Source organism: Molothrus ater, chromosome 3 (assembly GCF_012460135.2).
Source record: "Molothrus ater isolate BHLD 08-10-18 breed brown headed cowbird chromosome 3, BPBGC_Mater_1.1, whole genome shotgun sequence".
NCBI classification, from domain to species: Eukaryota; Metazoa; Chordata; class Aves; order Passeriformes; family Icteridae; genus Molothrus; species Molothrus ater.
In genome coordinates this window covers 64991206-65005900 of record NC_050480.2, presented here as the reverse complement: position 1 = coordinate 65005900, position 14695 = coordinate 64991206, and the positions used below count along the sequence as shown (strand labels likewise).

Here is a 14695-nt window from a genome sequence, read left to right as displayed (position 1 = left end):
ACATTCCAAAGACATGGAAATCTCAGACATTTTGCACACGTCCATTTTCCCTGATTATCTATGCTCAAATCAAGGATTTTCAGCATTTGGTGAGCTGCACTTTTCCATGAATTGTCATTAATCCTCAGGGCATTGCACAAACCACTTCATCATATAAAATTCTTTACAGAGCAATGAAAAGGGATAACACCTCTTTTACTGTATCAAATAATATTTTGATAGAGTATTTGCATTAGAAAAATGAAGATAAGTACCAACTGTTAATGCATAAATAATATTTAATATCATTATTCTAGTTTGAAAATCTTACTACTTTAAATAAAAGCAAATTTACTTATCCTGTATTCTTTAATTCTAAGAAAAACCTTTTTGTGCTCCTTATTTTGCAGTCTTTGCCAAAAGTGTGTGCCTCACTAGGTGGAAAGATTTATACACAATTTGTTCTTCATTTTTCCTGTGTGACAAAGCAATTCTCACCTTCTTCTAAAGTTGTACCTCTAAATGACTCTGACCATGGCCCTGCACCAGCAGGAGACACAGCTCTGACTGACACCTCGTATGCTGTGAAGCTGGCTAACCCTTTCACTGTAAGCCTTGTGCTACTAATATTTGAGACAAGCCATTCCTCCTCAAATGGGAGCTGAGGTGACACTTTCACATCGTAGGTCCAGTTCTGCCAAGCAGATAAACCTGTGTGAAGCAAATAATTGTGTGAGTACAGAGTTAATTGTTGTAACTGTTGATACACATCCTTTAAGAAAAATGTACATTGAAGACTCCTTTCAAAAATGCCAATACCAGTGGAATTAGGAAAGGGATACATTAAAAATTTACACTCTTGCCCTCTGGCCCTATGCTTCAATCCCCCATGAAGAATGAAATTAGAACAAAAATTTTCCCTGGCCAGGTGATTTTCTGGTATTCAAAGACACATGTGCAGAGGGTAGAAACCATAGCACAGTCACTGATCAAAAGTCATTACATCTCTGCCATCCATTTCCTATGTGATACCAGTACCCAGCATTACTGCTACTCCATAACATACTTAAGATCAAGTTTTGCTTAAAATCTTTGCAGGGGGCATATGAATTGCCAACACACACTTGTGTTAATTTAGACAATTTAGCTCTTTTACTGGCAAATTATAGGCTAAATTTTTGAAGCAGAAGTAATTCCATAACTTCCATCACTATCTTCTATTGAAGTCACTAAAGCCCAAGTCAAGAAAAGGGAAACCAGAAAGTTATTTCTGTAGAAAGAAAATAAGTGGACCTTCAGGGATAATTAGCTGAACTTACTGCTTCCAATGGTGTGTTCAGGTGGTCTCCAGCTGATCACAGCTTGGTCCAATCCAAACAGAGCCATGACAAGACAAGGAGCAGTTGGTAAAGGAAAAGGCTGAGTTGACGGCCCATAGAAAACCAAGTTGCCAATGCCAAAGTACTCTGGGTACGCCAAATTGCAGTCCACAATATACTCATTGAAGCTAGAACTTCCCACTGGAGAGACCTCCTCGTGGAAAACTGCCGAGCCATCTGTGACTGTAAATGTGTTATCCTCATAAACGAAGCTCTCCATGTCATTAAATGGCACGTGTGATCGCAGTGTGTGAAACTCTGAACCATCAAGAAAACCTGACACAAAGGCCTGTTCTGTTTTGTTGAAGAAAATGAGTCTCTTAGATCGGAAGTTGATTGTGAAAGTTCTCAGAGCACTGGATCTCACCACTGGTGAAGCTGCAGAGGCAGTGCCAGGAAAGATTGGAAGATTTGCTCTGTATATGCCATCCTCCAGGAGACAGAAGATATAACTGGCCACAGAGCAAAATAAACCCAAATAACTACAGTGCAAGAAGTCTGCTGAGCCACAAATATTTCAGCATCTAAGACATGTCCCTGTCTTTATGCACAATAGAAAAATGCTTTTGGCACTATCAGTATATACATACATACATACATATATATATATATATATACACACACTGGGGAAGTAGACACATCAGTTTTTACCTTCTGGGAATCTGCATAGCAGATTATTGGAAAATATTTTCTTCTATAATACCTTAAATGCTAAGCATGAACATTTAAAATTCATTGAGCTTCATATTCATAAAAGCATGACATCTCTGAAACTCAAATTTCTGGTTTGGAAAAGCTTTATCTCTTCCGCTAATGCCCTAAAGAAGAAAATGCATGAAACAATACTGCATGGCATCTCTCTCGTTCCAGTTGTTTTGTAGCTTGTTATTTGTTACCCTTCTGTTTTGTTAACTTAAGTGCTTGAAACAGGAACCTAGATGACTAATGAAGTGGAGAAAATTAGAGAGGAGCTTTATAGCACCTTTGGCACCAAGTGCTCAAAGGAATTCGCTTACCCATTATAAGGATCAGCTATAACCTTCCTAGGGGATGCCATGTAAAGAGGAGTGACGTCTTCAGCTACCGTGCAGTTCTCTAAGTGGCAGAAATGTATCTGGGAAACGAGAAGAAAAATGGGTGATGCATTCATAGGGTGTTTGCTAATGAGCAGACAAGCTGACCAAAGAATCCTTCAGGGGATGAAGAGAGTAAAACACCTCTCTCACAGTCCTAGGTCCTTCTGGGATCCTGAGCATTCAGTCAGCCAAGGATAACCCTTGTACGCAAAGCCACGACAGCTTACCCTGAAGCTGTCACTCATACCTCTAAGCTAGAGGGAAAATTGGTTATCAACTGCCTATACTCAATTTGGAGGGTATAGGCAACCTGTACTTTGAAAATGATCTGGCAGGAAAGGGAAGTGCTTTTCTGGTCCTGGAAGCGATACCTTGGAATTCAGACATCTCTGCCATCGATCTGTTCGTCTACAGCTCATTTGTATCTTTTCATCACTACTGCTTTTCCTGCTCCCTGTTCAGTAAGCAAAAGATCAAACACGGCAAGAGGATTAAAAAAATAAAAATCCCCCACTAACCATTATGGGCAGGTTTCTAGTCCTTTGTACATTAGAGGATTACATGGGTACACGCAAAGTCTGACCATTAGTGTAACTGATGTTTTATGAGTAGGAAATCCAGTGCAGGGTTAATCTCCATTTTCATTTCAAACTGAAGTAGCTGTAATCTGAGCTGTTGCTATTGTATGAAACACTTAACATATTTTGTCAATTATGACAGACAGCAAAAAATCACTATCTAGTTATCTGACCACCTTCCTGAGGCAGAGTAGGAAATGAACAGAGTAGATGGGTAACCAAGAGAAACAGTGCACCAATACTGGATATGAGGAGGGTGTGAAGGCAGTCTCAAAAACGAATTAAAACCAAAACAGCTATGTACTAAGGAGAAAAATAAGGCAAGGAGCCAGAGTTCCCTGTTGGGTGTTTACTTTAAATATGACCTGATAGTTAAGCCTTTCTTCTTTATTAAATTACTAAATATGTGAATATTAATGTTATATTAAAATATATTTTTGTAGTTATATTTTGTGCATATATATCTATACATAAATAATATTTTTCTCATGTAAAATTAATCATGTAATAGTTCAAATTAAGCACTAGAGCATTACCTTTTCATTCATGACAAAGTATATCCTCTGGTAAAGCCAGTCTACTGAGATGGACACAATATTCCCCCAGCCAGCATAAAAGAGCATTAGGTCGGATACATCAGACATATTTGCAATGCCTTTCACCCAGATAGAATTCCCTTCAGAAAAATAGACAACTTGCTGATAAATATTCACAGAAATACCTAAAAATAGAAAGATATGTGCACACAGATAATATAAGAAAGTTTCCATTTTTCAGTTAATTTTTCTACTTGCCTTGAAAATACATATTTTTCAGTCTGCAACCCACCATCATCATCATCAGAGAAAAGTTAACTGTTTTTTCTCCTCACTTCTAGTCTTCTTCCAGATAATAAGGAAACATTCCCATTTGCTTTGTAAGTGACATTATTATAGAGAATTGCCCTTCAGAAAGGTAATCAAAGAGAGGACATGTAATATGCAAACTGACACTGATTGCCCCTCTACAGGTCAAACAGATGCAGCTGGCATCTCCTCACAAAGCACCACTCACTCTAGAATTCAAACTTGAGATAATCTGTGCCACCTCTGCACTATCCAAGGCTATTTAGTCAGGGGCAACATTCTTTCTCTGGAGCCTTTATGGCTCTGAGAAATTTGGTAGATAAACTCAGATTTCCACACTGTCACCAAGGATCACTGTAGGTAAGAAACATTGGAGTGGTGAGTAATTTGAGATAACGTGGTTATCTGGTGACTCTGGCTGCTAAATGCCTCATTAGTATGCTAACACACTAACACTATATTTTAGAACTTGGCATTATTTTATTCAGAAGTCTGAATCACTTCATTTCTCCATATTCACGTTGAGAAAAAGTAGATATTAATCGCAGGGAAACATGGATTCATCTTACTTCAATTTAGATACCTACAATGTAAAAAAATGCACCAGGTGCCTAGATACAGTGGAGAAACAGTTACACTGGGGAGAACCATTTATCGCTTCCTAATGCCTGTCACCTCAAATCACGTCCTGAAAGCTTCTATTTCTCCTCATAGACTATAAAGGAGACTAGATACTGTCTCAAGCTATGTGAGGTGCATTCTGTCCTTAGTGAAAAGAGGTCTTAGTGGCACTTGACAGAAAAGTAGAGAGCCCGGTCTGATTTTACCTGTGATGTTGTGGTGTATAACACCATTTGTCAGGCACTGAGCAGCGTCAAGGAAACGCCCTGTGTGTCTCTTCCTTAACGACTCTTTTCTGGATAGAAAGAGCCATGCTGCTTTTTCCTTAACTGGCAAACAGAGAAATTCAGAATTTAGATGACCACAGCACATGGCTAACTCAGATACATCCTTAATAGCCATGCATATGCATGTGTGCCCAAAGGTACGTATGTCTGTAGGTATGAATACATCCTTACATTAGCAGCGACAGACCAAAGCCTAAACCCTTTGAGTGCTGAAAGTATATGGAGTTATTCACCATTACAGTTGATTCTGGCTCCTCACACAGGGTGAGAACAGGCCATGTGAATTTCCCACCATCATTACTGCAACAATAGTCAGTCCCTAGGGAGGGAAAGTCAGCTGGAGCAAATGAAGCCTTACTGACTCAAGGAAATAAAGGCACTAAGACACCCATGTGACTTCAAGATCCAGCAGAAATAGGACATTTAACCTCTCTGGACTTCTTTGGAAACCCCAGTCAAACTAAAATATTATCCCACAGAGCTAGAGAAAAGCAAGGCAAGTATGTTTATTTTAGGTGTTTTATTGTAATGATTAGTGATTTATTCAAAAAACAAGTACCTATTACAGATGATAATGGGATAATATCATCTGTTTCAAAGGTGATAAACTTTCTAATTTTTTTTCTAATAAAGTCACAGAATTTAAAGTCAACAAAGATAGTTTTGGTCAAATAAACTGATTTCATGCTTATAAAGGCCCATGTAATTCACATCAAAACCTCTCCAGTAAATCTGCACCTTCTGTCTGGTCTATACATAGGCCTGGGGAAGATAGCTTGCCTGGCTTCTGAATCTCATATCCTTGGAAATCTAGTACACACCTTGTTAAATTGATTGTTACCTTCATTTTTAAAGATGGTGTATTATTTCAAGTATGATTTTGGCTAATTTCCATCAGCAAACAATCCTTCCCTTTTTTTTTCTCCTCTCCAGCTTAAGCAGCTGTCTGCAATCAGATATCATTTCCTCATATGGATATCACAAAACTGTGATCAAATGCTGTCTTAATTTATTCTGATAATCTGCATAGATTGAGCTGTGTGTATTTCTCACATGATGCACTGTGAGTAGCTTCAATAATGATGCTTTCAGAGCAAAGTACAAGAGGCCAATATCACCTCTTTATCTCTTTTCAAGCAATGTTTCTTGCAATCTACAGCAGAAATCAGATTCTTTCCCCTACCCTTGTCAGGGCTCAGATCTACACAGCTTAGTGACTGATGCAGTAGCACCATTTCTGGACATGATGCATGACAAAACACTGTCTGTTCATGTTAGCACAGAGAGAAAGCACGTGCCTGTGCAATTCAGGGGGAAACAACTGAAATTTTATGTGGTGACTAGCAAGGGGGGTGGGGGTGGCTCCCCACCCCCATCAGGTGGGGGTTTCAGGGGCTATGGAGTTTGTTTTCTTCCTCAAATTAATTGACAATTGGATTGACATAGTGAACACAGTCTGGACTTTTCAAAAATGATACAAATATTTATAACTCAGGGTCAGCCAGCCCTAGAGCAATCCTCAGTGGAGCTGTAAGTAAGGAAACATCAGTGTGTCTGAGCTAATACAGACCAAAAAACCCCCCAATATTTTAAAAAGCACTAGAGAAGCAAGTTCAGTGTCTCTAACCAACGGCAATTCAGAGACAGTCTTGAAGTGTTTTCATAAAGCTGAAGCATTTCCAGGTGTTTGACAACTGAATCTTTTCATGAGAAGGGAAGTCTTTTATTTTCTTTCCTAAAAGAACATCTTGATAACATCGATTTCATTGATTTCACTCTTTGTGTTCTATCTCAACGTATATCTATCTTTCTCTGCCAATTAATTGATAATTCTGCAATTCTTTGAGTAATAGCTATAGTGCATCATTACCTTCAATATTAATTAGTTGATGCAATAAAACAAATACCTCCATGAAAGAGCAAAAAAAGAAGTTGGTATGATTTCACATACTTGGCTTGAGATGATTGAGAATTTTTGACAAAAGAGTTTCACATTAAGTGATCATTTCCATGCTGTGATGCCTTATGTCCACAGCTGGAGAGCAGGACCTCCTCTGATGTGCTATTGACTGCCCAGTGTTCAACTCCTTGACATGTTCATAGTCTAAATATTCGTACTCCTGCCAGGAATGTGGCAGGCCAGGGGACATGAGTTTGTCCCTAGGAAGAGACAGTGGTAAGGACTCTGCTGCTCTTGTACCTTCGGATGCCGGGGTTGTGATGTTGGCTTCGGCAGGGGGTCCAGCACCGACCTCATTAACTGCCACAATACTGAACCTATGGCACACCAAAGAGACAGGTTTTGGTTGGCAGGTTCCTTTTAAAAGATAGCCTGAGAAACATTTTATCCAGCTGGGAAGCTGCTACAGAAGTGCTTGACTTTCAGAAAATGCCTGTTTAAATATAATGCCCTGGGGAAATTCAGAATAAAAAACAAAACCAACCAAAGTCTGAATTGCACAAAGGCCAAAAAACAATAGAATCTTCTAAATTTCAATTCAAAATAAATTTTCAGACTCAGAAGAGCAACTCAACTTCATTTCCAAGGAAGATCTGTATTTACCAGTGCAAGCAGAATGCAGACATTTGTGTTTAATAAAAATAAAGGAATTTTTCCAGATGCTTACAGGACTAGAGAAGACCCCTCTGTCTTTCTCCCTCTGTACTAAAAACATGCCACACAAGCCTAAAAAATTAAAAACATTAGCTAAGAAAATGGAGCTTCCCAGCCCTATATCCAGGTGCTTTTCCTTCCTCACCATCTGACTTCTGCAAAAGCAGCCAAGCTACCTGGGGTAACTCTGTTACCTCAAGGAAGGTGCCCTTGCTTTTGGCAAGGATGTAAGTAAACAGCACAGTTGTGCAGAAGTGGCATTAAGGCCTACTTGGTGCTATCTGGGCAAGAAGCATGACCTCATACCTGGCCATGTTGGTATCTTTTCTTTTTGTACCTGTAAGTGGTGTTTGGGAAGGTGGAGTAGAACTGAAAGCTGTGCCCTCTTGAGGCTCTCAGCAATTCATGATTCTCACTGGTCAGGAGCAAGTTATATCCAATAATCAATCCATTCGGAAAAAGTGGTGGAGACCAACTAACTTCAACAGTGTTTGGACTTGAACTCTGAATGTCTTTAATGACAGGAGCTGTTGCAGGAACTGCAAGACAGAAATAACTGACTCCAGTATTTGATGAAGACATTAACTGATTTTGGTTTTTAAATACATTTTTAGGTTTCACACCTGTTTATTCACTTACACACCAACAAATATTAGTAGGGACAGTTAACATTCCAGCAGCATTTCAGCTTTTTTTTAATGTTCAGAAAAACAGGACTGTGTTTCAATCAAATACATGCATAATTATGTACAAAAGTATCCCATGTACCCTCACAATTTTGGCCATGTACTTTTCTGTGCTTGCTTTTAAAACCAAAAGCAGGGAGAAGCCCTAAATCTTCTCAGTCAAACAAAAAGAACTTATTGGTTTTTTAGTTTGGTCTTCTGCAGCTACCCAAGAAACGACACACACATGGTTCTAAAGATTAGGCACCAATGTCTGCTGCCAAAGAAACAACAGTGAAACTCAAATGTTTCTGTTAAGGTCCTGAAAGGTGGAATTAATAGTGCAATTCATTACCTCCAAAAGCATGTGTCCGGTAGCTGGGGCTAGGTGGAGAATGGAGCTGCAGTTGAGACGTAATGATCCAAACCACTTGAAACACATATTCTGTGAAGGCCTGAAGGTCTTTGATGGTATATGAAGTTTCAGATACTACCTAGATTAATGCACAAACACAATTGGGCTTTTCCTTCCTCCAGCTGCAGCTACTTTTATGAGGGCAAAAGAGGTCTCATACAACAATATACATTATTTCAGGATAAAAAAGGGCAGCATCATAAGTTTAATTAAGAGGAAATTCTGATGGTTATTTTCAGCATAGACATTGATTTTCCATCTCTTCAGAACATTTTCTCTTGTCTTTCCTCAGAACACAGCACCAAATCCCAACAATAAGCTGGTAGATCAAAGGATTGATGCAATATTAATGCAATATGTAAATTTTAAGAAAAAAGTAAAAAAACTGAAATAGTAGCATGTAACAAGCAATGTATTTTAAACGTATACCACAGGTTTCAGATACAAAGGATCCTAGTTACACTGAAATATTTATTGTCTGAAGTAATTGCTCCCTATTATTTCATCAATGATTCATTCAGAATAACTTCCTGCTTAGCAAATTATCTTTACCTTTGATTTCTGGCACCAACTTGTCATGCCCTGTAAATTGATCCAATAGAGATGATGGCAAGATAACAAGTGTACAGCTGACGCAAAAGAACAAATTATGAGAATAACTCTACTGAGTCAGAACAAAGGTCTTTCTAGCCAAGTTTTGTGCTTTGACAAGAAACAAAAAAATTTCTCTAGGGAAAGGTATTAAAAAAAAACCAAAAAAACAGGACAAAGCCTACAGCTATATTTCTCCTGAATATTCTCATTGGCTTTTCACAAGCATGACTCAACATGAAAGAATGGGAATATTTGCATTTATTAGAACTCGATTTTTCCTTCTGCTAATTTTTCCAGTCACTTCTCAAACCCAATTTAGTAATTTTAGCAATTTTAATATTCAGGAGTTTAAATTTAGCAATTTAACATCCACACATGCCAGGAAGTAGCGGAACATTTCAACTACCCATTCAGTGGGGAAATACATCTTGCTAGTTTTGAACCTGCTGCCGGCTAGTTTCCATCAAGGTCCCTAGTTCCTGTGCTAGAGGAAATGGGGAATAATCCCCAGTTTCTCAGCTTCCCCCTGCCACCCATGATTTTGAAAATCTCTTTCATGTACCTAACATATTATCCAATATCTTTCTAAAAATAAAAAATAAAAAAGAGCAGAGAAGAGCCAATTTCCTTGCAAAGTAAAAAGAGGTGTTCTCCCTTACTTCTGTGTACCTCCAGTCACCAGGGAGCTTGTTGAACTTCCACTGGATAACATATTTCACCCCAGAGATGTTAGCTGCCTTCCACCCTAATGTGACACTGTGGTTTCCAATGACAGATGCAAATGGAGCACTAGGTTTGTTCAAGTAGCCTGAGGGGAAAATACAATATAACAGTAAGAAATAATCTTTCATGGCAATCCCTGCATCTCAAAGGTAAAAACCTTTTACCTCACCCACTAAAAGCTGCAAAGCCCATAAAAACACATAAAAGAATATATTGAAAGTGTTGCTGAGTAACTTGCATGGTATTTTAAAGACAAAGACAGTTTGATAAGTCAGACAGAAACAGGCCAGGTTCAATGTGAGCAGTTGTGACTACTACCCCATATTTGTGTAAGTGCATTTTTAGTTACAGCTACTTAGTAAGATTTTTCTGAATAGAAACAGAGAAGGCATAAGAGACTTCTGAAAATGTTTTCAAGGGGACTATTTCAATAGCACTGTATTGGCCCAAGGTATCATCTTAAACAGTTGAAACTGGCTTCAAAACTGTCTCATGTCCATGAAAGGGAGGGAAAAATGTTTTACTCCAAGATAAACTTCAGTGTATTTAAAGTTAAAAGAAAAAAATAGTGGGAGTTTTCTGATTAATGAAAATACTCAAGACTTTCCTATTTTTTAAATAAATCCAGACCATAGAACAAGACTACAAATTTATCAGACTGTCAATTGGACACAGGACTCTATTCAGACTTACTTAGTGCTTCATCTCCATATGCATCCTCTGCACAGCTACAGCCAAACTTACAGGAAACTGTCTGTGTAGGGCACAGAACTCACTGGTTAGCTTTGTGTGAAGGCAAACTTCCTTCCAGAATCATGCAGACACATTTTAAATACATACAAATTCTGTGGACATTTTGCATATGCACAAACCCAGTGGAAATAATTATATTAAATCTAAAAAATAGCACTACCATGAACTCACTCCAAAGATTTTCTTGAGGGACTTTCCATCAATTCACTGGGCCCTGAATTAAAGGATTCCTCCTTACACACTGTCCCTTTGTGGAAAGCATGAACTTGGGGCTACATTACAGCTGGAAATAGACTTCAGTGATGACCATGGAGTTAGGAAGACAAGGTTTTTGACTAGTTAGTAATATATTCCACATGTTGCATTTCACCCTTTCCTGCTTCATGTATTCCCTATGAATGAGGCACATTCTTACAATGTATTACCAGTGAATTTTCAAAATAGCTGAAATCAGCAATTTTTTATAACAGCCATGCCTAATTCACACTTCCTTTTCAGCAGCTACTCCTTCTGTTACAGTTGTGCCTACAAGCTGCAAATATAACAAATACCCAGGGCAGTGAGCTCCACACTGACATCCTAAGAACAGAAAATTCCTGAGTTTTCAGTTCAAGTAGGGAAGATCAATATAGTGTCATCCTGCTTTTTATGTAGAGAACTTAAGAAGTAGAAATGTGTTCTAGGTGGGTCTCAGTAGCTTTAAAATTACATGCAAGACTGAATCTCCTGGAAATCCAAACTTTTTGAGAAGTGGTTATTTGAGCTTTTCTAGGCAGGAGGTTTATTTGGGCTCATTTTATTCTGCAAGTTCATTCAGCCTTTAAAGTCTTGAAGTTTGCTCCACACAGCAGCAACCTTTCAAGTGATAATCAACCTTAAGATCATTCAGAAGCAATTCATTATGGCAAGTGAGGGAAGTTTTTTAATTGCTCTTCCTATGATTTGGGGAAACACGCTTCCAGCACCCTATGGAAACTGATAAGACATGTTATTTCAGACAACACAGTTGCAACCAAGACAGATTTGAAAACTTGCTTAGCTTTATATTCCTATATACATTATGTCACATCTAGACATTTAGTGCCAAGTGCAACCACTTATATTTTTTTCCAATATTTTCATATTCAGAGAAATAAAATAATTCCAGGTAAATTATCACCACTGTTAGTAGGTGAAAATTCAGGTATTAGTAGCTATCAAGTGTACAGTGCAGCATTAATTTATGACTAATATTTGTTTTAAGGGGTAGTGTCCCCAGATTTCATGCCGATTCATAGTGCCTTCTGCCTCATTGAACACAGCTATTTCTGAACATTTGTTATTTGTTGTGTTAGCCTTTCTTCTGATTTTTGTCTGAACCTGAACCATAAATCCAGTTTTTGCTTGAGGTAAGAGGATTGCTAAGGCTCCTAACCTTAAATTTTAAGGGAAATTTGCCAGCTGCTCTACTTGTGAACAATAAATCCTCATATTTTCTCCATCCATCAGCAATGTTCTTATATAAGCCACAGTCTGATGTCTTTTCTTGTGACTGTTCTCATGAAATTCAGTGGCAATCCCCTGTTCCTAGATGGAATGAGAAATACTACCAGATTTCAGTCACAAGGTGTATTCAGACAACAGAACTGAGCTAATGCCAAAGAAAAAGTCCCACTCTTACTCCCACTCCTTTGCTCTGCAGGCTGCAATGACCTGATCCTTTGGATGCAGTGATACAGTGTGTGCCTGACATGTGGGTAGTCAAGTCAGTCAGCTGATCCAGTGGAAAGATAATCTCAAAAAAGCCCCTGCAGAGTCAGCACATTTCAGTAGCATATTGTGTGACCAGACAGGCAAAGAAGAAAACCCCAACACAAAAGCAACAAAACCCCCACACTCATTTTATGTCTCTACAAAAGTAATTTGGTTACTTCTTGGACTTGTCACACACTCCAAAACCACCATTTCATACATTAGTAAATCTTTGTCATCATCACAATTGGACTAAAAAAAAAAAAATCCTTTTGATCAAATTCCCAGGTCTACAATGGGTTTGTATTCTACTCATGATTCTCCAACTCCTCCATCACCTTCTTGAAATATATTCCTTCCATCTGGGATCAACCTTCATCCTGAGGTCTCAGCAGTGCCAAACACAATCTTTCATCCCCATCATCTCATCCCCATCCTATCCTCTATGTTAATGCTGAAAGCACCCATCTCTTTACCAGCACTTTGTTGATCCAAACTCATCACTGTGAACACCAGTCCATCCACAGAACTCCCCACTTGAGGTCTCTTTCTAAGGGGCCATATGTTGCCCCTTACTGAATTGCATTTTATTTCATTTAGGTTCTATCCAGGCAAGAGTTTTGTCTTCCAGCTCCCAAAGAGCTCTCTAGCTCTTGGTTTTCACTTCTCGCCAAGCTGGTATCATACCAGCCTTAACAAGCATTCTCTCTGGATAGTCTTTGATGGAATTAATGGAAAATTGGATGAACAACACTCTTGGGAGAGCCTAGAACATGGTTTACATAGGTCTGTCCTGTTTCATAATAGTGAGATTTGTCTGCTTTCTTAATGTAAGCCTGTCCTTGGTCACCATGCTGAAAAGGTACGTAACACATTCTTCACCTTTAGGGAGTACAAAACAATGAGACCTGAATTGATAAGTTTGTGTATCTACATTGTATTTCTTAGCACTGTGAGGACATAGCAATCACTGAAATAGTGATTTTTTTTTTGTATTGCTCTGATGGCATTTAACTTACCTCACATGTTCTAGTGTATGTCTCATTCTGCCAAGAAACAAATTAATAAAATGTGGGGTTAGCAAAATATAATCAGAGTATTTCAAACAGATAATACCAATTTATTAGAATTACTTACAGTGAAAGTACATTACAAAACTTTATCACTGGCAAATAATGAAAGAAGGAAAACCCACACTTGAAAAACAGAAAGTCAACATTAGAGTGATGCTAAGGTTGAATAAGATTCAGGTGTTCAAGATATGCAGAAAAAATAGAAGTTTGAAAGCTATCATGGCAGTTTTCCCAGACCAAAGCTAGTTCTCAGCCACCTGGTTTAGTATAAACAAGAAATCAATCTACTGAGGGCCTAAAATCTGCTTCATTTACATCTGCATGCAACTCTGAAACAGGTCCAATAGAGTAAAATCCTGAAAAGTACTAGTGCATTCTCACTGTCTAAAAACCTGCATTAAGCTTAATGAACTGCAAAATACATATATTCTGACAAACTAATTGAAAACCTTTGATATTAGATTCTTGTTATTCTTGTTGCTATGCAACTTGCATAACAAGAACTATTAATTTTCCAAAACAGAATTTATAAGGAACGGAGAAAAAAAATGTAGGCATTACATCTTTTTACAGAAACATTGCTCTGATTGGATTTTGAACATCTGCCATTGGATACAATGCTTGACAGGCTGGAGACAAGTGCTCTAGAGCCAAAGCTCAGGTAATACTCACACTCAGGTAATACTCACACATTTCAGTGGACAGTCAGTTCTCATGGTTGCATTCCAAAACTGACATCCCTGTGTACACTGCAAAGACAGAGGATGGCTTTAAAAATGACTTTGAAAGCAGAATTCTGAAGGCAAGGGTTACTCCAGCATTAGCAACACATTAAAGGTATACATGGGTATTATAAGTACTCAGATCCTACAGTAAGAGAGTTGTGTCGTATAGTGCCCTTCTCCATCCAAAACCAAATACAAAGCAAAATAAATTTAGTCTTGTTGTGGGAATGAGTTTACTCAGCCAGCTATGATGTAGTCAGTGCTCCCACCATCCCAGCTTTGTTTTAGCACTGTGTTTTACTCTGTGCAGAAGCAGCAAATATGTTGTGTGCAGGACAGCAAAGCACAGAGGAAAGCTGTTCAGCACAAGTCCTTCCATGTGCATGCCAATAGGCATTGGCTTTAAAACCATGAGTTTTCAGAGAAGTAATAAATATTATGTTTTTCAGTTTTGATATTGGACCTCTCTTGTTTATGCTGTCCCATCTACTTCTTAGTGATTGTGAAGGTTTTTCTTTTTAAAGGGAAGCTGGAACAACTTTAGAAGCAGAAGACTGATACTGAGTGTTGAAAAGCCTCATGAAAATTATAGTGAAAACTTGATAACACTGAGCAAAGATACTCAGTAAATTAAATA

At 38.3% G+C, this 14695-nt stretch overlaps 1 protein-coding gene across 1 annotated transcript in view; it reads right to left on the bottom strand.

Moving 5' to 3' along the window:
- ROS1 (ROS proto-oncogene 1, receptor tyrosine kinase) overlaps positions 1-14695 on the bottom strand; it is a 67465-nt gene that overhangs the window by 49653 nt on the left and 3117 nt on the right. Inside the window, 12 exon segments of the mRNA XM_036381075.2 lie at positions 478-690; positions 1299-1810; positions 2375-2472; positions 3549-3733; positions 4685-4807; positions 6966-7042; positions 7717-7918; positions 8400-8538; positions 9713-9861; positions 10470-10530; positions 13280-13306; positions 14023-14082. Coding sequence (XP_036236968.1) covers positions 478-690; positions 1299-1810; positions 2375-2472; positions 3549-3733; positions 4685-4807; positions 6966-7042; positions 7717-7918; positions 8400-8538; positions 9713-9861; positions 10470-10530; positions 13280-13306; positions 14023-14082 — 1846 coding nt within the window.